Source organism: Hemicordylus capensis, chromosome 2 (genome assembly GCF_027244095.1).
Source record: "Hemicordylus capensis ecotype Gifberg chromosome 2, rHemCap1.1.pri, whole genome shotgun sequence".
NCBI lineage: Eukaryota > Metazoa > Chordata > Lepidosauria > Squamata > Cordylidae > Hemicordylus > Hemicordylus capensis.
The window spans coordinates 213768478-213793741 of NC_069658.1; the positions used below are offsets into that span (position 1 = coordinate 213768478).

At 49.0% G+C, this 25264-nt stretch overlaps 1 protein-coding gene across 1 annotated transcript; it reads left to right on the top strand.

Moving 5' to 3' along the window:
• The first annotated feature begins 804 nt into the window (after positions 1-804).
• Positions 805-24542, top strand: RNF126 (ring finger protein 126). The gene is made up of 9 exons (XM_053303620.1): positions 805-1318; positions 15233-15291; positions 16131-16194; positions 17602-17843; positions 19267-19335; positions 19444-19513; positions 21281-21374; positions 22738-22853; positions 23522-24542. The coding sequence occupies exons 1-9, from the start codon at positions 1244-1246 to the stop codon at positions 23678-23680; spliced, it is 948 nt and encodes a 315-aa protein (XP_053159595.1). The 5' UTR covers positions 805-1243; the 3' UTR covers positions 23681-24542.
• The last annotated feature ends 722 nt before the right edge of the window (positions 24543-25264 follow it).

Consider the following 25264-nt stretch of genomic DNA (forward strand, 5'->3'; position numbering starts at 1 on the left):
CTGAAATGAATTTTAAACCTTTTGTTTTTATCCGGTGACATTATTTTAACAGTCTTTATTCTGTGAAATTGTCTTAATGTTTTTACTCTGTTTTATACTGTGTTTTAAATTGTGTACACCAGAGAGAAACATATCAGAGGCCAGTGTGGTGTAGTGGTTAGTGTTGGACTAGGACTGGGAAGACCCAAGTTCGAATCCCCCACTCAGCCATGAAACTCACTGGGTGACTCTGGGCAAGTCAGGCATCTCTCAGCTTAACCTACCTCACAGGGTTGTTGTGAGGAGAAACATAACCATGTACACCGCTCTGGGCTTGTAGGAGGAAGAGCGGGATAGAAATGTAATTAATAAATTATATCATTATGACAAATAAATAAGATGGACTACATTGCAGGGCTGTTGTGGTATTCTGCCTCTCAGCCCCTCTTCCAGAAAACGGTGTAATGTGAGGATGACATGGTCTACACTGCAGGGCTGTCGTACACCACCCTCTCTCAGCTGCAGCCTGCCCTGCATTGGAGGGGAATAAAACAGTGGGCCCCATTGCAGGGCTGCGGTAGACCCTGAGAATAACTAAAATAAATAATACTGTAAAGTGTGTGTGTGTCTGCGCGCGCGCGCGCTGCATTTGCAATAGATATTTATCAATTTCTAAACATTCATTTTTTTTTCATCCTATATGTCACAAAGCGTACAGAAAAGTTGGAAAAGTCCCGCCTCCCTAGAACGGAAGTGCCCGTCTAGGACACCTAGAGTCTATGATCCATCCGACTGGCTTTGCCGCCATGTTTTCCCCGTCGTCCCGCCTCCCCCTGGATACTTCCGTCCCTTCTCGGCCCCCGTCGCCTTGCTCCCCGTTCCACCCCCGAGCTTTTTTTGCCCTTCTCGGCCACCGTCGCCTCACTCTGGCCCTTCGGCTTGTCAGCAAGTTTTTTTCGTCCCTTCTCCCAGTCAGCTATCTCGATTCCAGGCTTTTTGTCCCCTCACGGCCGCCGTAGCTCACGCTTGTTCTCATTTAAACGAGATCTTTCCCCTCTCCGCATCTCGGTCCCCGTAGCTGGCTTTGCTCTCCTTCTGCCGGCGTTCCGACCCCCGTAGCTTTGCGTGGCTCAGGCTTTTCCGGCCCGGCCGCCGTAGCCCGACCGCGTTGCTGGGCGGGGCGTGGTGACGCAGGGAGCGCGCGGCGGGGCCTACTCCCCGGAGGGGCCGCGGGAGGAGGAGGAGGAAGAAGAAGAAGAAGAAGATGGCGGAAGCTTCCCCGCAGCCCGGGCGCTACTTCTGCCACTGCTGCTCGGCCGAGATCGCCCCGCGCTTGCCGGTAAGGAGGAAGTGGAGGCCGGGGCGAGGGCTGGAAGGGGAGGCCGCGGTCCGCTCGGCCGTTGTAGCCTCACAACAGCCCTGTTAGGTAGGCCAAGCTGAGGGGGAGAGGAAGAGAGGGGACCAGCCACGGGCCCCAGGTTCCTCTTGGCCCTGGCTGAGTCTCCTCGGGAGTTCTCAGGAGGCTGCCAGAAAGTGAGAGAGACTGATATGAAGCACCCCGCCCAGGCTGCCCCCCTTCCTCGCTTTTACCCTCACAACAACCCTGCCAGGTAGGTTGGGCTGAGAGGAGAGGGGGCCAGCCACGGGCCTGACCTTGGTGCCCCTCTGACCCTGGTTGAGCCACCTAGGAGCCCTTTGTGGCTGCCAGAAAGGGGGAGCGGCTGGCCCAAAGCCCTCCCCACAACAACCCTGTGAGGTAGGTGGTGCTGAGAGAAGGGTAAACCCCTTCCCCTATTTGAACCCCTATTTGAACTGCCCTATGAGATAGTCTCTGCTGGGGAAAGAGAGAGGGTGGCCCAAAGTGTTCCTCTTCTCCTTTTTATCCTCACAAAAACTCTGCCAGGTAGGTTGGGCTGAGAGAGGAGGGCCTGCTGCCATGTCCCTCCCCTGTATTGCCATCGCAGCAACCCTGTGAATTAGTCTGTAGTGCTGGGAAGCAGTGTGTGTGTGTGTGAGAGAGAGAGAGAGAGGCCTGAGGCTCCTCCTCATTTATCTTCACAACAAACCTGCCAGGTAGGTTAGTCTGAGGGAGGTGAGGGGCATGTCAGCCCAGTTTTGGGGTAGACCTTGCCCCTTGCATTTTGTCCTTGAGACATCCCTGCAGGGTTGAGGAGTGTTTGGCGTTTAACAACAGTGTATTCTCATTTTTTTGCTCCTCACATCTGCGTTCAGAATGAGTTTTGTCCTGGGTGGCACTATGCAGGCAGTGTGTCTGCACATGCATTCAAAGCCCTTCCTGGTTCAACCTGAGCGGGATCTAAAATTAACATTTAAAAAACATGTGAGCACACATACCTTGGCGGGAACCATAGATAACCTGCTGGGTTTGGTGTAGGGAGTTATGAGGTGGAATGAGATGGCGAACTTGTACCTCGGTGGTAGAGAATTCCCTCTCCTACTCAACAGACACATACGTTTCTTCCATTAAGGAGCACAGAGTCTCCTTCCAGCCATCATTTAATGGTAGGGCTCCTGCTTTTCATGCAGAAAATCTTGGGTTCGATCCCTGGCAGCATCTCCAGGTAGGACTGGGAAAGACCCCACATCTGATACTCTCTGGAAAGGTATGAACTCTGCAAAGCTGCTGCCAATCAGTGTCCTGAACTAGATGGACCACGGGTCTGTCTCAGTAGGAGGCAACTTCGTATATTGTACGCCTGGTTTGTCAGTTACCACATGTCAACTTCTTGTTGCTGAAAGGGCTTGCACTTGTTGATCGATTGCATTTTTCGTTTTGTAATCAATGGGAACTCTTTCTCACTGGGATGTTGTAATTCCGATACTTACTCTATTTAAAATTGAGGTTTTGTGGTAGTGGGTGGTTTGTCTTTGATACCCTCTGCTGTCTTGAGTATTTAAAGTGGAAAGGTAGAGTAGTTCTTCTTGCAATAGATGAATCTCAGGTGAGGGTCGATGTCTCCAATTCACACGCGGGTAAGTGCATCTGCATTAACACACAGTCCACTAATGCAGGGAGTCTCAGCGCTGGGTCTCCAGATGTTATTGGACTTCAACTCTCATAATCCCCAACTAAAGGCCACGAGGGCTGAGGATTATGGGAGTTGAAGTCCAAACACATCTGGGGACCCAACGTTGAGAATCCCTGCAAATGCACCACCGGATATTTCTCTCTCTCATATTCATGCACTCGGCCTCTTATATTCAGGGGAAACTCCACAGGTGAATGACAGAGCACCAGCTTTGCACCCAGAAGGACCCAACATTTCTGAAACTTCTGTGTAGGGCTGGAAAAGTCTCATATTGAGGCCCAGGATAGCTGCTGCCAGTCAGTTGAAACACGACTCAGCTAAATGGATCAGTGGTCAGACTTGGTAGAAGGCAGCTTAAGATGTCCATAGCTCAAGGGAAGAGCATCAGCTTTACAACTGGAAGGTCCCAGGTTCAGTCCCTGGCATTTCCAGGGAAGACTGGGAAAGCCTTCTGTCTGGAGAGCAGCTGCCAGTCAGAGTAGACAAGACTGGACCAGATGAACCAATGGTCTGACTCAGCAGAGGCAGCTTTTGCTTATGTTTATGAGAAGCAGCTGCAGGTCAGCAGTAGATCATGTGCTCTGCGTGGAGTGCCAGGTTGAGCCCCTGGCAGCATGTCTAGATAGGGCTGGGAAAAGATTCCTGTCTGGAGAGCTGCTGGAGGTCAGAGTGGGACCAAGGGTCGTACGCCATAAAAAGCAGCTTCCTGGGAGATGTTGGCTTTACAGATGATTCACAGCTGCAACCAGCACCCTTGCCTTCATTAGTTGTGGGCTCATTTTCCTACTACCAGGCAGTGCTCTCTAGTTTTTTTCCATCTCTGTGTGGAATGAGTTTTCTTCTGGGTGGCAGTATCAAGGCAGTGTGTGCGCATGTGCATTCGGAGTGGGGCCTTCCTGATACAACCTGAGCGGGATTTAAAATTAACTGAGCGGACATCAGAAAATGTGTGAGCATGTGCACATGCGCACACCTTGGAGGGAACAGTGCTACCTGGCTAGGCAACCTCTGTTGCGTTCTCTTAAAAACAACTGACCTCAGACATGAAACTTTGAGCTATAAGATAATGTATCTTGAAGATAATGCTCTACCTGTTATACTAGTCTCTGATATGGGGCAGCAGAAAGTTTTTATTTTGAGAGTGCAAAGGGCGGGATGGGGGAGGAGACTGTGTGATTTCATACAGGGTCTCCTGGAGGCTGGTTTTCTCAGCTCAGGGGGAATACAGGCTTGGGGCGTGGAAGTGGTCCAAAGGCAGGCTGAGAAGTGACAGGCTGGAGGCATTTAAGGCAGCAGATAGTTGGGACAGTATGTGTAAGCAGGTCCAGAACTATTATTTGATTACAGATGGGCTGTGGGACTGTGTTGAATTTAAAATGGGAGGCGGTAGAGCCTGGACTCCCTTATCTCGGCAGAAGCCTTGTGAATTTTCTGTTTGAAAGGGTGGAGACAAGCCAGTCCCTTCTACTATGGACAAGCCAAACAGTTCTTGCAGTTGTCCCAACACACCCATTCCTTCTGGGTGTTGAGTGGCTTGGCGGAGGTGATAACTCAGAAGCTTTTTGCAGAGACTTGCACCTTCACCTTCTCCTCAGGTGACATCCCCACCTGTGCATCGCCTTGAGCCCAATTGCCAAGGTAGGCATCTTCCACGCCTGATCCCTTGTGTCCTTGAGATAGTCTGACCTTGCAGAACATAAGAACAGCCCTACTGGATCAGGCCCAAGGAAGCCTATGTAGTCCAGCATCCTCTTTCACATGGTGGTCCACCAGATGCTTCTGAGAAGCCCACAGGCAAGAGTTGAGGGCAATCCCTCTCTCTTGCTGATGCTCCCCTGCAACTAGTATTCATCTGGTATCCAGAGGCATCTTGCCTCCAAGTCTGGTGGCTATAGGCAACCTCCAGCCGAGTAGCCATGGATAGGCTTGTCCTCCATGCATTAGTCTAAGCCCCTTTTAAAGCCTTCCAAGCTAGTGGCCATCACCACATCCTGTGGCAGGGCATTCCACAGATTGTGGAATTCCTGCTGTGCGAAAAAGTACTTCCTCTTGCTGGTCCTAAATTTCCTGACCTTCAGTTTCATGGGATGACCCCTGGTTCTAGTGTTATGTGAGAGGGAGAAAATTTCTCTCTCTCCACACCATGCATAATTTTATACACCTCATCATGTCTCCCCATAGTTGCTTCTTTTCCAAACTAAAAAGCCCCAGATTCTGTGGCCTTGCCTCATAAGGAAGATGCTCCAGGCCCCTGATCATCTGGGTTGCCCTCTTCTGCACCTTTTCCAGTTCTACAATGTCTTTATTAAGATACGGTGACCAAAACTGTGTGCAATACTCAAATGTGGCCAAACCATAGATTTGTATAAGGATATTAAAATACTAGCATTTTAATTTTCAGTCTCCTTCCTAATGATCACTAGAATGGAATTTGCCTTTTTCACAACTGCTATGCATGGTATTGACGCTTTCAAAGAGCTGTCCACCACGACCCCAAGATCCCTCTCTTGTTCAGTCACTGACAGCTCAGACCCCATCAGTGTATATGTGAAATTCAGGGCTTTTTTGCTCCAATGTGCATCACTTTACACTTGCTTACATTCAACCACATTTCCCATTTTGTTGCCCACTCCCACACTTTGGAGAGATCCTTTTCAAGGTCCTCACAATCTGTTTTGGATTTCAGTACCCTAAATAGTTTAGTATCATCTGGAAATTTGGCCAGCTCCCTGGTTATCCCAATTTCTAGATCATTTATGATCTAGTACTGATCCCAGTACAGATGCCTGGGGGACCCCATATCTTTCTCTCTTCCCTTATCTTTCTCTAAACCCTAGCCTTTTAGAGAACCCCATATCTTTCTCTAAACCCTGACCCTTTAGAGAGCTGTCAGTTTATTCCTACCCTCTGTTTCCTGTCCTTCAGCCAGTTACCAAGCCACACATGAACTAGTCGTCTTATCCCATGTCTGCTAAGTTTACTCAAGAGCCCTTGGTGGGAAGCGTTGTCAAAAGCTTTTTGGAAGTCCAAGTATGCTATGTCAACTGGATCACCTTTATCCACATGCCTGTTGTTGACACTCTCAAAGAACTCCAAAAGGGTAGTGAGGTAAGACTTGCCCTTACAGACGCCATGCCGGTTCTCCTTCAGCAAGGCCTTTTCTTCTATATGTTTAACAATTTTTCCTTGAGTATGCTTTCCATCAATTTACCCCTTTTTGGAAATGGGAGTTACATTAGTTACTTTCCAGTCCTCTGGTACAGAGCCATATATTAGTTACATATTTTCATTAGTTACATATTGCTAGGGGAGCCACAATTTCATGTTTTAATTCCTTCAGAACTCTTGGGTGGATGCATTCTGGCCCTGGCAATCTTGTTAAATTTTAGTTTTTCAAGACAGTTCAGAACATCCCCTCTCACTCAAGTATGTAGTATACCACTCTGGGCTCCTTGGAGGAAGAGCGAGATATAAATGTAAAATTAAAAAAAATTAAAAAATTGGCCCAATTCTTCAGCCTCCAAGCCTGAGAGGCTCGGTTCTGAAGTGGGTTAATGGTCGGCATCCTCTGCTGTGAAGACAGATGCAAAGAACTCATTCAGCTTCTCTGCAGTCTCCTTATCCTCCTGCCTTTCATGCCCTCATCATCCAGGAGTCTAACCACCTCCCTGGCAGGTTTTCTGCTTCTGATATATTTAAAGAAGTTCTTGTTATTTCCCTTGACCAGGGCTGCTCAACTCTGGTCCTCTCGCAGATGTTGGCCTACAACTCCCATAATAAATACATATGATAAATAAATAAGATAATCCCTGGCTATTGACCACTGTGGCTGGGGATTATGGGAGTTGTGGTCCAAAAACAGCTGTGTGGGGCGGGGGACTAAGTTGAGATGGCCTGCCCTTCTAGCTATCTGCTCCTCAAACTCTCTTTTTGCATCCCTTATTGACTCCTTGCATTTCTTTTGCCAGCATTTATGTTCCTTTCTGTTCTCTTTATTTGGGCAGGACTTCCATTTTCTGAAGGAAGTCTTCTTCCCTTCTATAGCTTTCCTGACTCTGCTTGTTAGCCATGCTGGTGTCATCCTGAATTTGGTGGTGCCTTTCCTCCTCCTTGCTATACATTCCAACTGAGCTTCTAGTATTGTGGCTTTAAATAATTTCCATGCTTTCTGAAGTGATTTGACCCTCCTGGCATTCTCTTTCCACCAGTCTCCTCATTTTTGAGAAGTTTCCTCTTCTGAAGTCCATCTGTGTTGGCATCTGTGTTGAACTTCCTTGGCAGTGCTCCACTCACATAGAAGCTGAATTGGATCACACTATGGTCACTGTTCCCTAATGGTTCTGCAGCTCTAATACTGTTCCCGAATGGTTCTGCACCATGTCCTGGGCGAGATATCACACAGGATTAAGTCCAAGGTCACCATCTCTCTGGTTGGTTCCATGACCAGCTGTTCTAAGGCGCAATCATTTAGCAAGTCTAGAAATTTAGCCTCTCTGTCAATACCCGCACATGAATTTGCCCAGTCTGTGTGTGGGTAATTGAAGTCAACCACTATTACCACTCTTTCTTGCTTTGACGCCTCTCTGATTTGCTTCTCCGACTCCAGGTCACTCTCAGCATTTTGATCCAGAGGGCATAGCACATTTCCTTTCAGTCCTCGTATTGTCACCCATAAAGATTCTGTGGAGAACTCCAGTCCTCCTAGGTTTTCTAGTTTGTTGGATTCTATCCCTTCTCATCTTTTTGCCCAAGCTTTCTCAGCTTCCTAAAGTTTTTGGATTTTAATCTCTGGTGTTTTTTTTTTAATTGTTAAATTGTTTTTTAAGTTTTTTGTATATGTTTTGAACTGGTTTTATGCTGTTGTTAACGGCCCAGAGACTAAAGTTTGGGGCAGTGTACAAATTTGATAAATAATTAGATTTTGATTTGATAAATAATATACAGGGAGATTCCTGTATATCCTTTAATATGCAAGGGGATTCCCTCTTAATATTGATGGTTTGCGTCATTGTGGGTTTTAAAAGTATTTTATCCTGCCTTTTCTCCATGAGGCTGTCATCCTTTAGCATCGTCAAGACCCTGCACAGTATGCTGGACTTGGGGAAAGGGAAGTACACAGGGCTGTCTAACACACTTGGTAGTTGGATAGGAATGTGGGCTTCCTGCATTCGAGCTCAGCATGGTGCTTCATGGTCTGTTGGAAACAGCCCTGCGAGGCAGACCCCCAGCAACTCCCTTTTGCCTAAAGGCTGCGAAGTCTGTGGCAGAGCTTGGGCTTCGGTCTAGAACTCTTCATTCACCTCCATGGTCAGAGCTGAAGCCAAGAGGCATCTTTTCAAGTGGGGGCTTTCTTCTATTCAGCCCAGTACAGTGTCCCACCCAGTGGCTGTTGCTGGGGTCTCCTTCCTGTTTCTTTTTAGATTGTAAGCCCTTTGGGGGCAGGGAACCATCTTCAGGCCCTCTTGTGTTTGGGAATCACCCTTGCTAAATGGGCCAAGAGATACCTTTTCAGGTCGGGTCACTCTCCTATTTAGCAGGGTCCCAATTCAGCCTGGTACAGTGTCCCTCCCCATGGCCGCTGCTTTTGTCTCCCTTGTGTTTCTTTTTAGAATGTAAGCTCTTTGGGGTGAGGAACCATCTTCTGTTTTCTTTTCCTCTATAAGCTGCTTTGGGATTTTGTTTCTGAAAAGCAGTAGAGAAGCTTGTTTAATAGCAACTCAAATCCCCCTGGCAGTTCTGGGCCAGAGAGGACCTTGGTTTCACTTGTCATGTCTTTGCAGTGAAATGGTCATCTTTGGTTTCTTATTGGGTAGAATCCCCATGAGATCCCCCAATGATGCTTAAAATGTTGTGGGGAAGTGCTTCCTCAGAGCCTCTGAACTGCTAAAGCAGAACCAAGTGATCTCAAGTCCATAGTCACAGTTGAGGACTTCGCAGTGTCTTGCTCGGTTGGACAAAAGTCTGCTCAGTGCAATGTGTGTTGAATTCTAGCAACCAGCAGGCACAGAATGGGCCACCAGATGTTGGAAAGGAGTCCACCGGTGGATACACTGCACCCCTGACTTCCTCCCTTTGTCCCAACTGAGCAATTTGGGCTCTTTGTTTCCTGAAAGCCCTAATTCCACCATTAGAGTGACATCTATGAGGAAACTAATTCTTCTCCTTGTAGTGCCAACTCTCTTTATGTACCTGGCACTTTACAAAGAAATGATAGGACAGGTCTTTGCCCCAAGAGGCTTGCAGTCCAAAATCAAAGGACTGCAACAGAAAGGAGAAATGAAGGGATAACAGGGGGGAAATGTGTGATTATATTGTATTCATGGTTATTTAGAAGCAGCCTTCTACTGATTCTGACCCTTGGTGCATCTTACTCACTATTGTCCGCTCTGATTGGCAGCAGCTCTCCGGGGTCTTAGAGGGGTTTCCCCAACCCCTATCTGGAGATGCTGTTGGGGATTGAACCTTGGACCTTCTGTGTGTAAAGCAGGGGCTCTGCCACTGATCTAGGACTTCTCAATAAATGTTTCTGCAGGCTCAAACCATTGGTCCATCTTCATCAGTCTTCTCTGACTGGCAGCAGCTCTTCTGGGCTCCTCCCAGAAAATACCTGGGACTGTGCCTGCAAAGCTGATGCACAACCACTGAGCTACAACCCCATCCCCAGAGAAAGGCAACTGTTACGTTCCTTCGTGAAAGAAATATACCTGGCTCTTGATTACCACCATGGTTCAAAATAGGGAAATTCATGCTTGGGTACAGTGAAGGGCAAGTCTAGGATTCTCCTCTGTGCGCTGAACGGTTTCTACAGGTGATGCATCATGTTGGCTCAGTGAAGATAAAGGCCCAGGCCTGGGTTAGCCTACAGCATGCATATGTGTGCGCACTCACGCAGGTTTTGATGTCTGCTCAGATAATTTTCGATCCCGCTCAGGTTGAATCAGGAAGGCCCCACTCTGAATGCACATGGTGCGCACACACTGCCTTGATTCTGCCGCCCAGAACAAAACTCATTCCACACAGAGATGAGAAAAATTAGACAGAGAACACTGCCGGGGAGGCCCTTGATTGAAGATAGGTTCATCAGCCCTGAAAATGATCAATAGCTTGTGGTAAGGTTGTGGGAGCTGTGGCTTGTAAAGCTCTCTTCTCTCAGGAAGCAGGCAGTAGTTCAGGCTTGAGCCATAGGCTGCCTGGAACTATGTTTCGAAACACTTCTCTGACCCCCTGCGAAAAGAGAGGAGAGTTGGTCTTGTGGTAGAGAAGAATGCTGGTCTTGTGGTGGCAAGCATGACTTGTCCCCTTGGCTAAGCAGGGTCTGCCCTGGTTGCATATGAAAGGGAGACTAGAAATGTGAGCAGTGTAAGGTGTGTGTCCTCCCCCCGCCCCGGGAGGGATGGAGCTGTTCTGGAAAGAGCAGAAGGTTCCAAGTTCTCTCCCTGGCATCTTCTCCAAGATAGGGCTGAGAGAGATTCCTGCCAGCAGCCTTGGAGAAGCCGCTGCCAGTCTGTGAAGACAATACTGAGCTCGATGGACCAAGGGTCTGACTCAGTAAATGACAGCTTCCTATAAGAGAATCTTTTTGGGGCAGGAAGGATCTTAAAATGTTGAGTCTCCTCCCCGCCTTTTTAGGATACAGGTTTCAGTCCTCTGTATGCCTGGACCGGAGGGCTTGTAACTCAAGTTGCTTACAAAGATAATGTTGCTCGGCACCCAGCCTGAGAATTGCCTGATTGAACCATTACACCGGACCATATCCAGTGTTCTCCCTCATTTTTCTCATCTGTGTGCGGAATGAGTTTTGTTCTGGGCAGCAGTATCAAGGCAGTATGTGCGCACCATGTGCATTCAGAGTGGGGCCTTCCTGATTGAACCTGAGCGGGATCGAAAATGAACTGAGCAGACAGCAAAAAAAGCCTTGTGAGTGCAGGCACAAGTTGCCCATGCCTCGGAGGGAACATGGACCACCTCTTCTGTGGGTTAAGATTGGGTCTCTGCCAAAATCATTTTCTAGAGCTGCCTTTAATTGGTCTCCCAACTAAGCAGAGGAAGGCGAGCTGCTTTAACGAACTGCAAACTAGGTCGGGGTTCCCAGCTTTGGACCCTCAGATATTGTTGGGCTGCGGCTTCCATCATCCCCTGCCACTTCAGCAAGGGGTGGTGGGAGTTTTCGTCTATCTGGGGACCGAAAACTAGGAATGCCTGACCCTGGAATGCATACATCTCTTTGCTTAGCTTCCTTCCCAGGCAGGTGGACCTCATGCTGCTTTTGCCATCTGTTCAGGCACAAGCTCTGCATCTCCGTTGTCGGGGAGGATTTCCCCAGGCACTTCTCTTTGCATCTGCCCCCAAATTGGCTTAATCCTGTCTGCTGAGAATCAGCCCTCCTGTTGATGCCAAGGTGTGCTTAGCACAAAGTCGGAGGAGATCAGCCTGTCCCTCCCTTGAAAGTCTTCCTCTCGTCACATCTCAGTCTGATCTCCTTTGACACACTTGGCTGTGTGTTGGGGATTAGAGTCTTGTCTGGAGCGATTTTTTTTGTTTCCCTCTAACCACACTCCAAATTACAAGTTCAGGCTGAAGTTTTGCCAAGTCAGGGAAATCGCCCTTCTGCATCTCCAGGAGGCTGTGGAGATGGCTGGGGGTGTTGCGGGGGAGGCTGGCCTGGCAGGAAGTTAAAGGAACAGAGGAAGCTGCCATATACTGAGTCAGACCATTGGTCTATCCAGCTTAGAATTGTCTTCACAGACTGGCAGTGTCTTCTCCAAGGTTGCAGTCCCCTTAGCTAAGCAGGGTCTGCCCTGATTGCATACAAATGGGAGACTAGAAGTGTGAGCACTGTCAGAGATTCGCCTTAGGGGATGGAGCTGTTCTGGAAAGAGCAGAAGGTTCCAAGTTCCCTCCCTGGCAGCATCTCCAAGATAGGGCTGAGCGAGACTCCTGCCTGTAACCTTGGAGAAGCCGCTGCCAGTCTGTGAAGACAATACTGAGCTAGATAGACCAATGGTCTGACTCGGTATATGGCAGCTTCTTGTGTTCTGTGCCCCTGCCCTGCCTGCAGAAAGTATCCAGTACCTGGACTCTCCAGATAGGAAAGACCCCTCGCTGAGTCCCTGGAGGGCTGCTGCCAATACATCATGTGCCCTAGAATTTTATAGGCCCTAGAGATTTTTCTAAGGCAGGGGTGCACAACTTCAGCCCTCCATGTAGTGTTGGACTACCGCTCCCGTCACCCCTGACTGTTGGGCACTGTGGCTGGGGATTATGGAAGTTGTAGTCCAATGCCACCTGGTGGGCTGAAGTTGGGAACATAGCAAGCTGCCTTCTACCGAGTCAGACCATTGGTCTATCTAGCTCAGTATTGTCTACACAGACTGGCAGCAGCTTCTTCAAGGCTGCCAGCCGGAGTTTTTCTCAGCCCTATCTAGAAATGCCAGGGAGGGAACTTGGAACATTCTGCTCTTCCCAGAGTGTACCCATCTCCTAAGGGGAAGATCTTACAGTGCTCATACATGTAGTCTCCCATTCAAATGCAAACCAGGGTGGACCCTGCTTAGCAAGGACAGTTGGTGCTTGCCATCACAGGACCAGCTCTCCTGTGTAGCCCTGTTCTGGTCTAACCCTGGAAAGCCCACTGCATTGACATTTCTGCCCCAGGACCACATCTTACCCTCTCTCTTCCCCTGGTCAGCCAACAGAGAGATGGTTTTCTGTCCAGTTGATGCTGGTAGCTTAATGTGCTCATGTTGCTTGGTTGCTTCCAGGAGTCTAGCTTAGTGAGCCAAAGGGACACTAGGGTATGCGTGTGTGTGTCTGTGTCCATGCATGCTTTTTTGGTCATCACTGCACCGCAAACGACCTGCATTGCATGTGGGTGGGCAGGTGAGTCCAAATGTGTTTTTGGCTAGTACCGTTGTGGTTGGTACTTTTTGGTGCCTTCACTGGCACCATTGGCTGAATGGACCCCTTTCTTGCCTTGACCCCCACTGGGGAACACAGCTGCTGCTAGGGTGAACAGCTTTAGGTGAGTTTGGGCTGCCTAATCCACAGAAATGGAGGGCACCTAATGGGTCCAGAGGAGCTGAGTCCCCCTGCCCTTTACTGTTGTCCTTTGTCCGCTGCTGGCAAGATGGCTTTGTCCGCTGCTGGCAAGAGGGCCTCAGGCCAATTTCCGGAGAACGGGTCTGTTAATGGCTGTTGGCTGTAACAGCAAAGTGGAGCCTCCCAAGCACCGAAGCAGTCTACCTCGGAGTACAAAAAGTCAGGCGCACGGAACATGGGAGGGTTCTCCTCTTGTTGTTCTGCTTGTGGGTTTCCCAGAAACCTCTGGCTACTGTGAATTAGGTGCATTCTTGGTTCTGATATGCTCCACAAAGCTCTGTCTCCCCTCGCCCGTTTTGTTTGCTGCACTGGCTTACATCTGTTGTCTGTCTATGCTCTGCATTTCCCTCATTCAGACAAAATTCTCATTCTGAGAAGTCGTCTTGCTGCTTCCAGCTCCTAGAACTCTGGTCATTAGCCTTGCTGATATCCTCTTGGGGTTGTCTGTGCCTCGGCTAATCTGCGATGTACGTCCGAATTGATTTTCTATTATTGTGGCTTTAAACAAGCTGCCAAGTATCTGAGAGAGACATGACCCTCGTGACTCATCTTTCCCAGTTTCATTTAAACTCTTCTTGGTTGGGTTTCCTCTTCTGTAATCACATGTCACCCTGTGGGAGCCACACTTCCAGAGCTATGTTTTATATGCATCTGTCTTGAACTGGATTGTTGTTGTTAATTTATTATTAAATATATGTATGCCCCGTCCCTTCATAAGAATAGCCCCACTGGATCAGGCCCACAGCCCATCTAGTCCAGCATCCTGTTTTGCACAGTGGCCCACCAGATGCTGCTGGAAGCCACAGGCAGGAGTTGAGGGCATGTCCTCTCTCCTGCTGTGACTCCCCTGCAACTGGTACTCAGAGGCATCCTGCCTTTGAGGCTGGAGGTGGCCTGTAGCCCTCCGACTAGTAGCCGTTGATAGACCTCTCCTCCATGAAGTGATCCAAACCCCTCTTCAAGCCATCCAGGTTGTTGGCTGTCACCACATCTTGTGGCAGAGAATTCCACAAGTAGATTATGTATTGTGTCAAAAAGTGCTTTCGTTTGTTGGTCCTAGATTTCCTGGCAATCAATTCCATGGGATGACCCCTGGTTCTAGTGTTATGTGAGAGGGAGAAGAACATCCTTTCTCCCTTCAGTGCGCTATTGCTTGGAGTGGCTTACATTAATAACATAGAAACCAATATAAAATACAATATGCAATAAAACTTAATAAGGTTTAAAGACCAGGCTAAAGCCACAATTAAAATTGCAAGTTTAAGAACTTGAAAATTGAAAATTATCAGTGAAAAACTAAACACTATACCTACTAGATTAAATTGGAGGATTACACTGTGACCACTATTCCGGAGTGTACTTGTGGGCATGGCTTTTTTATTTGGAAAGAAAGATGACAAACTGACAGATATTAAAACCATAAAAAAATAAAAGCATAGCTCATAAAATTATGAATAACTATACAGCTTGCAGGGAGAGGTTTCTCCTAGCCTGACTGAATCATTTATTTCAATCATTGATCAGTAAAACCAAACATAAAACAAAATCATACACAATTCCAATAAAGAGAAACAAAAGTGGGGGAAATCACTTTAAATCTCCTAGCCATTATATTAGCACTGAGGTCCAAGGAGTCAATTCACTCCGAAATTGGATTGTAGCTCAGGTTCACCATTATTCCTTACTGCTTCAGTTCAGACACTAACTTTAAAATTGGGTTTGGACACTTTGAACGGGTTCAGATCTATTTCTCTGCTCAGCCTGTGCATCGGAATCTCCGATACCAATGAATTAGAGGCACCCTCTGCACGGAGAGCTCTCAGCACGTTTCCCTTGAGGAAAGTGATGCTCCTCCACAGTGATCCCTCATGTTCCTGATTCAACTTGAGCCAGATCTAAAATTAACGGAGCAAACATCAAAAACTTGGTGTTCTCTCTCTCTCTCTCTCTCTCTCTCTCTCTCTCTCTCTCTCTCTGACATCCTCATGGGTTTTGGGTTAAGAGAGTTGGCTCTGTGTGTGTGTGTGTGTGTGTGTGTGTGTGTGTGTGTGTGTGTGTACGTGTGTACGTGTACCTGCTTTCTCATGCAGCTTTCCTTCTTGCAGGACTATATCTGTCCGAGGTGTGAATCTGGTTTTATTGAAGAGCTTCCAGAAGAGCCCAGGTAATGGTCCCACTCCGATTCCGAACATTGCAGGGCTTTTCGTTTGGGGTGCAGCTTTGGTTTGGTGGTTTGGCTTGGTTTTTGTCCAGATCTCTGAGGGTGTGCAGGTGGCATGGAGTTATTTTGCGCGTGCTGTGTGTGTGTGTGTATCCATCTTGCCCACAGATGAAGAGGCACGCTCCAGCCAGAGGCAGACTGGCTGCTTTTTTGCCCTTCTCTGACTTTAGTTTCCACCTGCATGTAGGGAGAGAGCCTCAGGTGGCGGGCAGGGAAACATCAGGCTTCTGGGAGCTACTTTTTCCCTTCCCCTTTATTATTGCCAGAGCCTTGGGAGCTGCCAGTACAGAGTAGTAGTTTGGGGAGGCAGATCCAGTCGCAAAAATGGCAGCCTGTGCGAAAAAGCAGAAGCAGGTATTCTGACACTAGAGCGCCTGGATTGCTGCAGGAAAGGAGGGGAGCAAAAGAGGCTGTTCTGTGAGGGCGGAAAGCTGGAGGGGAAAGGAAAGCAACTTGGATTTCTCCCTCTGAATGATCAAACATGAAGGGGTGTGCAAATCTGACTGGGGTCAGCCGGGTGGCGTTGCCCAGTGGACATGCTGATAACTTTGACTTTTCTCCTGTAACTGAATATATATTGTTGGGGGCAGGGCAGGGAGAAGATCCCCCTAAATTCTGTTAAAAAAAAAAAAAAAACTCCCCCTGCTTAGAGCAAGTCCTTCCACAATGACCACAAATGAGGCATTGTACAAGCTTCATTTCCATTGTGAAGTAACTGTAAGTTGCTAAGTCTGTGCGCTTCTGTTTGATCAGCCCCTTCCTCGCGCCCCCTCTTTCCCCAGGAATGTCGAGAACGGCTCCAACTCTTCGGCATCAACCAGCGAGCAGAGCCGACACCCGTTCGAGGTGAGCTGGTTTGATTCTAAAGTATGCAGCAGCTGGGTTCAGCCACGGCACATAACCATGGCTTCTGCTAACCCTAGTAAAGAGCTCACACCATGGTTAGCTTTTTCCGGAGGCAACCCATGGCTTAAAGTTGCTGCTCAGAACTCCAAGCTACCGTTGCTGAGAGCAGCTCTTTGAGCTATTTAGTTTTTTGGGGGGGAACAGCCAGAATTGAAGCCCGAGCATATAAAGGTTAGGATCCTGGTCCAAATCTTGCGCAAGCAAGATCCTGTGCCGCTGAGAGATGCTGGCAAGAGATGTGAGTGGGATGGTGTCCCCAACCTGGCTCCCCTGGTTTAGTGCCATCTGACACTTGGGTCACTTCCTTGAATTCTCCAGACTCCATTTTATAGGTTTGTTGCGGGGAGTTTTTGTGTAAGATCTAGGGTAGACTGTTTGCTGTGAATTGGTCCTTCAGGGAGAGGAGAGCTGATCTTGTGGTAGCAAGCTTGACTTGCCTCCTTAAGCTAAGTAGGGTCTGCCCTGGTTGCATAGGAATGGGAGACTTGATGTTTGAGCACTGCAAGATATTCCCCTCTTAGGGGATGGAGCCGCTCTGGAAAGAGCATCTAGGTTCCAAGTTCCCTCCCTGGCAGCATCTCCAAGATAGGGCTGAGAGAGACTCCTGCCTGCAACCTTGGAGAAGCCGCTGCCAGTCTGTGTAGACAATACTGAGCTAGATAGACCAATGGTCTGACTCAGTATATGGCAGCTTCCTATGTTCCTATGACAAGGCTGAGAGAGATTCCTGCCTGCAACCTTGGAGAAGCTGCTGCCAGTCTGTGAAGACAATATTGAGCTAGATAGACCAATGGTCTGACCCAGTATATGGCAGCTTCCTATGTTCCTAAGCCCGTGCAACTGGAGCAGGGTGGCGGGAAAGGGTGATCCCTTAAAACTGGGGCAGACCTGAAACTCCAAGAGTAGAGCACCTGCTTTACACGCAGAAGGCCCCAGGTTCAGTCTCCCAGTTAAAAGGATCAGGTGCGGGGGGGGGGAGGTTTCTCTCCTACCCACCCCCACCCGAGACCCTCCAGAGTTGCTGCCAGTCAGAGAAGACAGTATTGGGCTAGGTGGACCAAAGCTAGACTCGGGATGTAGCAGCCTCAGATGGAACACTGCTGTCATTGGGAGGGTCCCGAGCTCAGTGCTTTGCGTGCAGAGGGCTCCAGGTCTATCTGCAGTTAAAGGGAGGCTGGGTCACTTGGCTAGCAAAGGCGCCTCTGCTGGAGATCCAGGAGAACTACCTCCAGTTCGGCAGCCCTGGGCTGGATGGGCCAAAGACCTGATGCAACATATAAGGCAGGTTAGTGTGCGTTTATAATCACTTTCATAACTGACTCTTTCCTCTTCCCTTCTTCCTGCCAGAATGTGGATCAACACTTATTCACCCTGCCGCAGGGCTACGGCCAGTTTGCCTTTGGGATCTTTGACGACAGCTTTGAGTTCCCCTTTGGGTCCAATGCGCAGTCGGAAGACAACCGGGATGCCGAGAACCGGCGCGAGAGGGAGCACCAGTCTCGCCACCGATACGGCGCCAGGCAGCCTCGCGCCCGCTTCACTGCACGGCGGGCTGCCAGCAGGCACGAGGGGGTCCCGACGCTAGAAGGGTGAGGCGTCTTCTCGGGAATTGGGGCCACGGAGTTCGTGCATTCAATTGCAGTTTTATATTAAGGCCGTTACGCAACTCGAGCCGGCCCAGTTGATTTGAGCGGATGGCCTAAATCTGCAGGGGGGAAAGAGACATGTCTCTTCTGAGACTGTGCTTGCCAACTTCGTGTTTTGGAAGTAGAAGTATGGACCCACAACAGAAGCTGCAGTCTGTTTTATTTCTGGATTTGATTTCTATTCTGCTTTTTCTTAAAATCTCCAAGCAGTTCACAATATAATTAAAACTTAAGATTCCAAAAAATTACAGATATTTAAATATAAATATTTTTATATCTATTTAAAAGTTTTAAAACCTGCACAAAACACAAAGCAGCAGCAGTAGTAGTAAAAACTGTATTCCCATATAAAAGCCTGGATGAAGAGCCACATCTTTACTTTTTTTCTAAAAACTGCGATGGAGGCTGAGGAGCAGATGCTAGCTGGGAGAGCATTCCAAAGCCAGGGGGCAACGACTGAGAAGGCCCTGTCCCACTTGCTTGACAGCTGAGCCTCTCTCTCTGTCAGCACATGCAGCAGAGCCGCCTCTCCCCCGGTGGTCTTGGCAAGTGGGCAGAAACTTTTGGGTGGTCCTGTACATCTCTGCTGTACATGTGGTGTACCTGCACACAGCAAACATTTTAGGCACCTTTCCCCCTCAGAAACAAAAGGTGATTGTCTAGAGCAGGGGTGGGGAACCTTAGCCCTCCAGCTGTATTTGAACTACCAACTCCCACCATCCCCAGCCATAATTGTGGCTGGGGATGATGGGAGTTGTAGTTCAACAGCTGGAGGGCCAAGCTTCCCCATCCCTGGTCTAGAGGGAATATTCTTCAAGACGACAAATTTCTGCACATTTTGTTCAAGCCCTCCTTCCCCTTTACACTGTTCCATTAGTTCTACCCATATGGTTGTCTGTTAACTGCGCTCTGAGCCCACAAACGTTCTGACCCATTGAGTTGCATCAGGGCAATTTTGAGGGGTTTTTGGCCCTCTGAGGTTTTTCCTTCAGATTATTGTGAAACCGCCATATCTACGGGCTACCCTGAGTCTCCTGGTACCTCCCTCTTGCCTGCAGGTGCTGCTCCTACATATCTAAAAAGATCATAACATGTCCAGCTTTTTTAGAAATAGATTGTTTTTCGTTTGTGTGGTGAAAAAAGATAGCATGTTTGCTCTCTACCAGAGCAAATGTCCTAGGTAAACAGACTGTCTCCTTTTTTAAAATGCACACTGTAGTCCTTAATGCTTACAAAGCCTGGAGATTATAAGCATAAACGTAGAGACCTGCCATTTCCTTGCCTCTCTGAAGAGGACGCCTACTACGGAGATGTGTAAACACCCTCCCCTGTCCGCCATGTGATGTTTCTCCTTCTTCCTTGGCAGAATTATCCAGCAGCTGGTGAACGGGATCATCGCGCCCACCACGATACCAAACCTCGGCGTGGGGCCTTGGTGAGTTGTGGGCGGGTGGGCCGCTCTTCCAGAAGGCTGTTGGCGGTCCTGGTGGAGACGTAACCTTTCCCTCCTCCCTTCCCTGTGTTCTCTTTTTGTTCTTTAAAGGGGAGTCTTGCACTCAAATCCCATGGACTACGCCTGGGGGGCCAATGGACTGGACGCCATTATAACTCAGGTAAACCTCGCCGCCACTTTGGGCACCTCTGTTTCCTTTGCGGGGAAGGCGGGAGGAGAAACGAACCTCATGTGCGTGGTGCTGGCACGTTTGTCTGTGGGCAAAGATATCTCCCTGGCTGCAAGTCCTGAATTCTGAGATAGGAGATCTGTTCAGACCCACAGCCTTAATTTATTATTTTATTTTATTTTACTTTTATTTTATTTTATTACACTTTTATACCACCTCACGCTCGTGTCTCTGGGCAGTTCACAATGATAAAACAGTTAAAAACACATATAAAACACATAAAAACAAATAAAAATGAACGATTTAGAAATCAGTCACAGAATTAAAAACCTATACATGATTAAGAAGCTGGAAAAGCCTGGGTAAAAAGATGGGTTTTAAAATATTTTTTAAAAATTGTCAGAGATGGGGAGGATCATATCTCAATAGGGAGCACATTCCATAAGTCCCGAGGTAGCAACCGAGAAGGCCCGTCTCCGTGTGGCCACCAGATGAACTGGTGGCAACTGGAGACGGATCTCCCAGAGACGACCGCAATGGATGGTGGGGTTCATAATGAAGAAGACGTTCTCTCAAATACCCAGGGCCTAAGTCGTTTAGGGCTTTATAACTTGCACTTTGTATTTTGCCCGGAAACCTATAGTCAGCCAGTGTAACTCCATCAGCAGAGGTGTAATGTGGTCTCTCCGAGATGACCCAGAGACCAACCTGGCTTCTACAAATAGGCCTATCTGTCCTTTCCATGGTGCTGTTGTGGTTGCTGCTGCTGAGGCACATTTGTGCCCCCTGCCGGAGACATGAGGCACATTTGTGCCCCCTGCCGGAGCGTGGCATGCTCTGATGGCATGTGTAACGAAGGCTGGTCATCTTCTGCTTAATTTGCTTGCCTCCTGCCAAAAGGAGGAGAGCCGATCTTGTGCTAGCATGCATGAATTGTCCCCTTTGCTAAGCTGGATCTGCCCTGGTTAGCATATGAATGGGAGACTGAGCACTCTAAGATATTTCCCTTGGGGCATGGGGCTGTTCTGGGAAGAACACCTGCATGCTTGCATGCAGAAGGCCCCAGATTTCCTCCCTGGCAGCATTTCCAGGTAGAACTGGGAGAGATTCCAGCCGGCAACCTTGGCCAGTCTGTGTAGACAATACTGAGCTAGATGGGCCAGTGATCTGACTCGGTACAAGGAAGTTGCCAGATGTACCCAGGACCTCTGCACAGCAGTTGAGGCTGCGGTGCCCTTATGTGCTATTTTTTAACCGAAAACAAGATTGCTAGCCTCTTCTGTGAACAGCTGTAATCCTTACGTTTAGTGGGTTGCCCTGAGTGCTGTGTGTCAGGATTTCTGCAGGCACATAGTGTGCTCCTGTCGGATGAAGCCAAGGCCTTGGCACAGCGGTTGCATCTACGGCACCCTCAAATGCTGTTTTACAACCCAGAAGAGGGTGGCTAGCCTCTTCTGCAATCCTTGGACATTTAGCAGGCTTCCCTGTCCCTTTCTCACCTCCTTCCCCAGGACCAGCTGATCTAGAAGTGGCCCTGAAGCCCTTAGCTCCCTCATGCCTTCACCTCAGGGTCCTAGTGTCCCCCCGCCAATTATATTCAGGCTGAAACCTCCCACCCCCCAAAAGCACTTGGCCTGGCCACCTCAACCGGGGGGCTCGCATCCAGCTCTTTGCACTCCAGCGACTGATCGACTGCACCACACCAGCTCTTGCCCTTTGGGTGGTGTGACCCCAAGAACGCCCCCTTCTCTCTTTCAGCTACTGAATCAGTTTGAGAACACCGGCCCGCCTCCCGCCGACAAAGAGAAGATCCAGGCCCTCCCGACAATTCACATAACAGAGGAACACGTAGGTCAGTAGATCTCATCCGGAGCGCCATGTCCAGTTCTGGTCACCACACGCGGGGGGTGGGGGCATCTAAGCTGGAAGGGGTTCCGAGGAGGGTAGTGAAAATGGTCGGGGTCTGGAAAAACAGCTCTGTGAGCAAAGATGGAAGGAACTGGTTAGGGTTAGGAAGCGAGTTGGTGGAGGAGGAGAGCTGGTCCTGGGGTAGCAAGCATGACTAGTCACCTTTGCTAAGCAGGGTCTGCCCTGGTTTGCATTTGAATGGGAGACCATGTGTGAGCCCTGTCAGATATTCCCCTCAGGGGATGGGGTTGCTCTGAGAAGAGCACCAGCCTGCTTGTATGAAGAAGGCTCCAAGTTCCCTCCCTGGCAGCGTCTCCAAGATCGGGCCGAGAGGGATTCCTGCCTGCAACCTTGGAGAAGCCGCTGCCAGTCTGTGCAGACAATCCCGAGCTAGATGGACCCATGGCCTGACCTGGTAAAAAGCCGCCTTCCTATGTACAGGTGAAACTCGGAAAATTAGAATATCGTGCAAAAGTCCATTAATTTCAGTAATGCAAATTAAAAGGTGAAACTGATATATGAGACAGACGCATTACATGCAAAGCGAGATAAGTCAAGCCTTAATTTGTTATAATTGTGATGATCATGGCGTACAGCTCATGAAAACCCCAAATCCACAATCCCAGAAAATTAGAATATTACATGGAACCAAGAAGATAAGGATTGTAGAATAGAACAATATCGGACCTCTGAAAAGTATAAGCATGCATATGTATTCAGTACTTGGTTTGGGCCCCTTTTGCAGCAATTACTGCCTCAATGCGGCGTGGCATGGATGCTATCAGCCTGTGGCACTGATGAGGTGTTATGGAAGACCAGGATGCTTCATTAGCGGCCTTCAGCTCTTCTGCATTGTTTGGTCTCATGTCTCTCATCATTCTCTTGGCAATGCCCCATAGATTCTCTATGGGGTCAGGTCAGGCGAGTTTGCTGGCCAGTCAAGCACAGTACACTGTATACTTTTCAGAGGTCTGATATTGTTCTATTCTACAATCCTTGTCTTCTTGGTTCCATGTAATATTCTAATTTTCTGGGATTGTGGATTTGGGGTTTTCATGAGCTGTACGCCATGATCATCACAATTATAACAAATTAAGGCTTGACTTATCTCACTTTGCATGTAATGCGTCTGTCTCATATATCAGTTTCACCTTTTAATTTGCATTACTGAAATTAATGGACTTTTGCATGATATTCTAATTTTCCGAGTTTCACCTGTAACTAGAGGCGTTTAACCATTTTTAAAAAGATGGGGCTGTTCTGAAGTTGGCTCTGACAAGTAGCTTCCATTGTCTCGGAAATCGCAGGTTCTGGGCTGGAGTGCCCTGTCTGTAAAGAAGACTACGAGGCGGGCGAGAGTGTGCGACAGTTACCCTGCAACCATTTGTTCCATAATGGCTGTATAGTCCCCTGGTTGGAGCAGGTGAGTTATCAACACCCCACCCATTTTTCACCAAGTTAGTGGGATTGGCCCCCTTTGCCCTTCCAGCCCCTGGCCTGGCGGGGTTCCCATCGCCCTCTGCCAGGGGTGGCGGGAAAAACCCCGGTTTCCTCCCCGGCTCAGAGTTGGGAGATGGGTGAGGATCGTCCCCTGCGGTTGCACTGAAATCGGGAGTGTGCCACGCCACTGTGGGGGAGCTTTCTGACCCCACCTCCGGCTCCAAGCTGAAGGCCCTCGATGGAAGAGGCGCTTGGAGCTGCACAGAGCCCCAAACGAGCCCTCCTGTTCTCCGGGGATCCAGGATGTGGTGTCTCTTCTGGCAGCTGGCAGTACTGATGAAGCTCTCCCCTCCAGAAAAGGAGATACAGATGGGCTTGTGGAGGGGGACATGCTGGCTGATGATAAAACTGCCCACCCACCAAAGATCTGCAGCGCCTGGCCTTGTAAATGGCCCCCCTTGAGAGTGAGGTTGTTCTGGCTGAGCTCTCAGAAGAGCACGGTGGCTGCAGAAATGCTGCTCGTGGTGGGAGGGGGCCACCCAGGCAGAACCCCCGGCCTCGTTTGTTCCGAGCATCTTCCTTGCTGTCTCTTCCCGTTCTCATATTTTGCTTCGTCTTGTTCCACGCCCTCTTTCCCCCCCCTCCGGACAGCATGACACTTGCCCAGTGTGCCGAAAGAGCTTGAGCGGACAGAACACAGCCACAAACCCCCCGGGACTCTCGGCAATGAACTTTGCTTCGTCTTCGTCGTCGTCTTCCTCCTCCTCCTCCAGTTCACCAAGTAACGAAAACTCTGCAAACAACTCGTGAATCTTAAAAGCAACAATGAGAAAAAAAAGCATTCTTCATTCTCCTGCCCTTTTCTAACGTCCTCGCCCCTTCCTCACTCCCAGCACCACCACCACCACCCAGCAGGGGCAACCGGGGGTCTCCAGAACAGAGCCGAGTGTGGGGGAGGAGGAGGAGGAGGAGAACGGAAACCCCGCTAGGCTTCCCATCAGCCATGATGACAACACAGACGTCCTCTCCCCCCCTCCCGCCCCACTCCATCCCCTGCATCTCTGGGTGGCGTCTTTGATGATAAATCTCACACTCTCAAGGGAAGGGAGGGGGGGAGACTAGTTCTTTTCTTTCTTTCTTTTAAACGGAACATTTCTCGCTGCTGTGTGGACTCCCAAAGATCAGCCAAACAGCGCCGCATGAAAGCTTACGGCAGTTGGAATACAAAAAGCACTGAGGGTGGGGAAGGGAGGTGGGGGGTGGTCCGTGGCTCCAAAAGCTTGTTCAGAAGTTGCTTGTATTTTTAACTTTGACCATTTCCCCCCCTTGCATTTTCCCCCCTTTTTGCTTTCATGTTTTCTAAGCCTTGAAAATGGAAAACGTAACCAAAGCCGCCTTCTCCTCCTCCCTCCCCCACTGTGGATTCCCTCCATGGGGCAGGTGGGGCGGGCGGGACTTGCTTTTAACCAGCCCCCTCCCCAAGACAGAAAACGTGAACAAGACCGAATCGGACCCCGCTTCCTGGCGCTGTTGAGTCACTTCTTTCCACCCTGCCCCGCTGTATCGTCCTCTAACATCGATCAATTGCCTCTTGGCAATTCGACACAAATGAAAGGGGTTTTTTATAATTTTAAATTATTACTGCTGTTAAATAAATGGACATTTCAGCTCAGCCATGTGCCGCGTTGGGTTTGTGCTGGCGTGAGAAGCTGAGCTCCAAGGGAGCGTGGGCCCTTCTAGGTTGCCGCAGTGTGTTCCTCCAAGCCAGTGACTCAAAATTATTGGGTCTGCCAGCCTCATGCGCTGGCTGGCGTGCAACATTGGCAAGTTCCATATTCTTCCGTTCATAGTGTGCGCACTCACACACACACACACACACACACACACACACACACACACACACACACACACGTGCTCTCAGCTTGCTTTGTTCCTTTATGTATGTTTCATTTTGAGTATTTCATTCATTCATTTGATTTCTGTACCGCCCTTCCAGAAATGGCTCAGGGTGGTTTACACAGAGAAATAACAAATAAATAAGATGGATCCCTGTCCCCAAAGGGCTCACAATCTAAAAAGAAACACAAGATAGACCCCAGCACCAGTCACTGGAGGTACTGTGTGCTGGGGGTGGACAGGGCCAGTTACTCTCCCCCTGCTCAATAAAAGAGAATCGCCACGTTAAAAAGTGCCTCTTTGCCAAGTTAGCAGGGGTCTCCCCTGCTGTCTCCCTTTCCTGACCAGACCAGCAAATGGCAAGGCCATCGGAAATCACATCCCAAGGTGGCTTGGCTTCCAGAGCTCAGGTTGCTTTACACATGCAAATAGGAGTGAAAGTAGATGGGCCAACTAGTTGCATGACAAGCCTTTTCCTTACTGCTCTTTGGAGAAGTG

Coding starts and splice junctions, on each gene's coding strand:
- RNF126 (XM_053303620.1), top strand. CDS start 1,244: ATGGCGGAAGCTTCCCCGCAGCCCGGGCGCTACTTCTGCCACTGCTGC. Junction 1,319..15,232: donor AGATCGCCCCGCGCTTGCCG/GTAAGGAGGAAG, acceptor TCCTTCTTGCAG/GACTATATCTGTCCGAGGTG. Junction 21,375..22,737: donor CATAACAGAGGAACACGTAG/GTCAGTAGATCT, acceptor CGGAAATCGCAG/GTTCTGGGCTGGAGTGCCCT.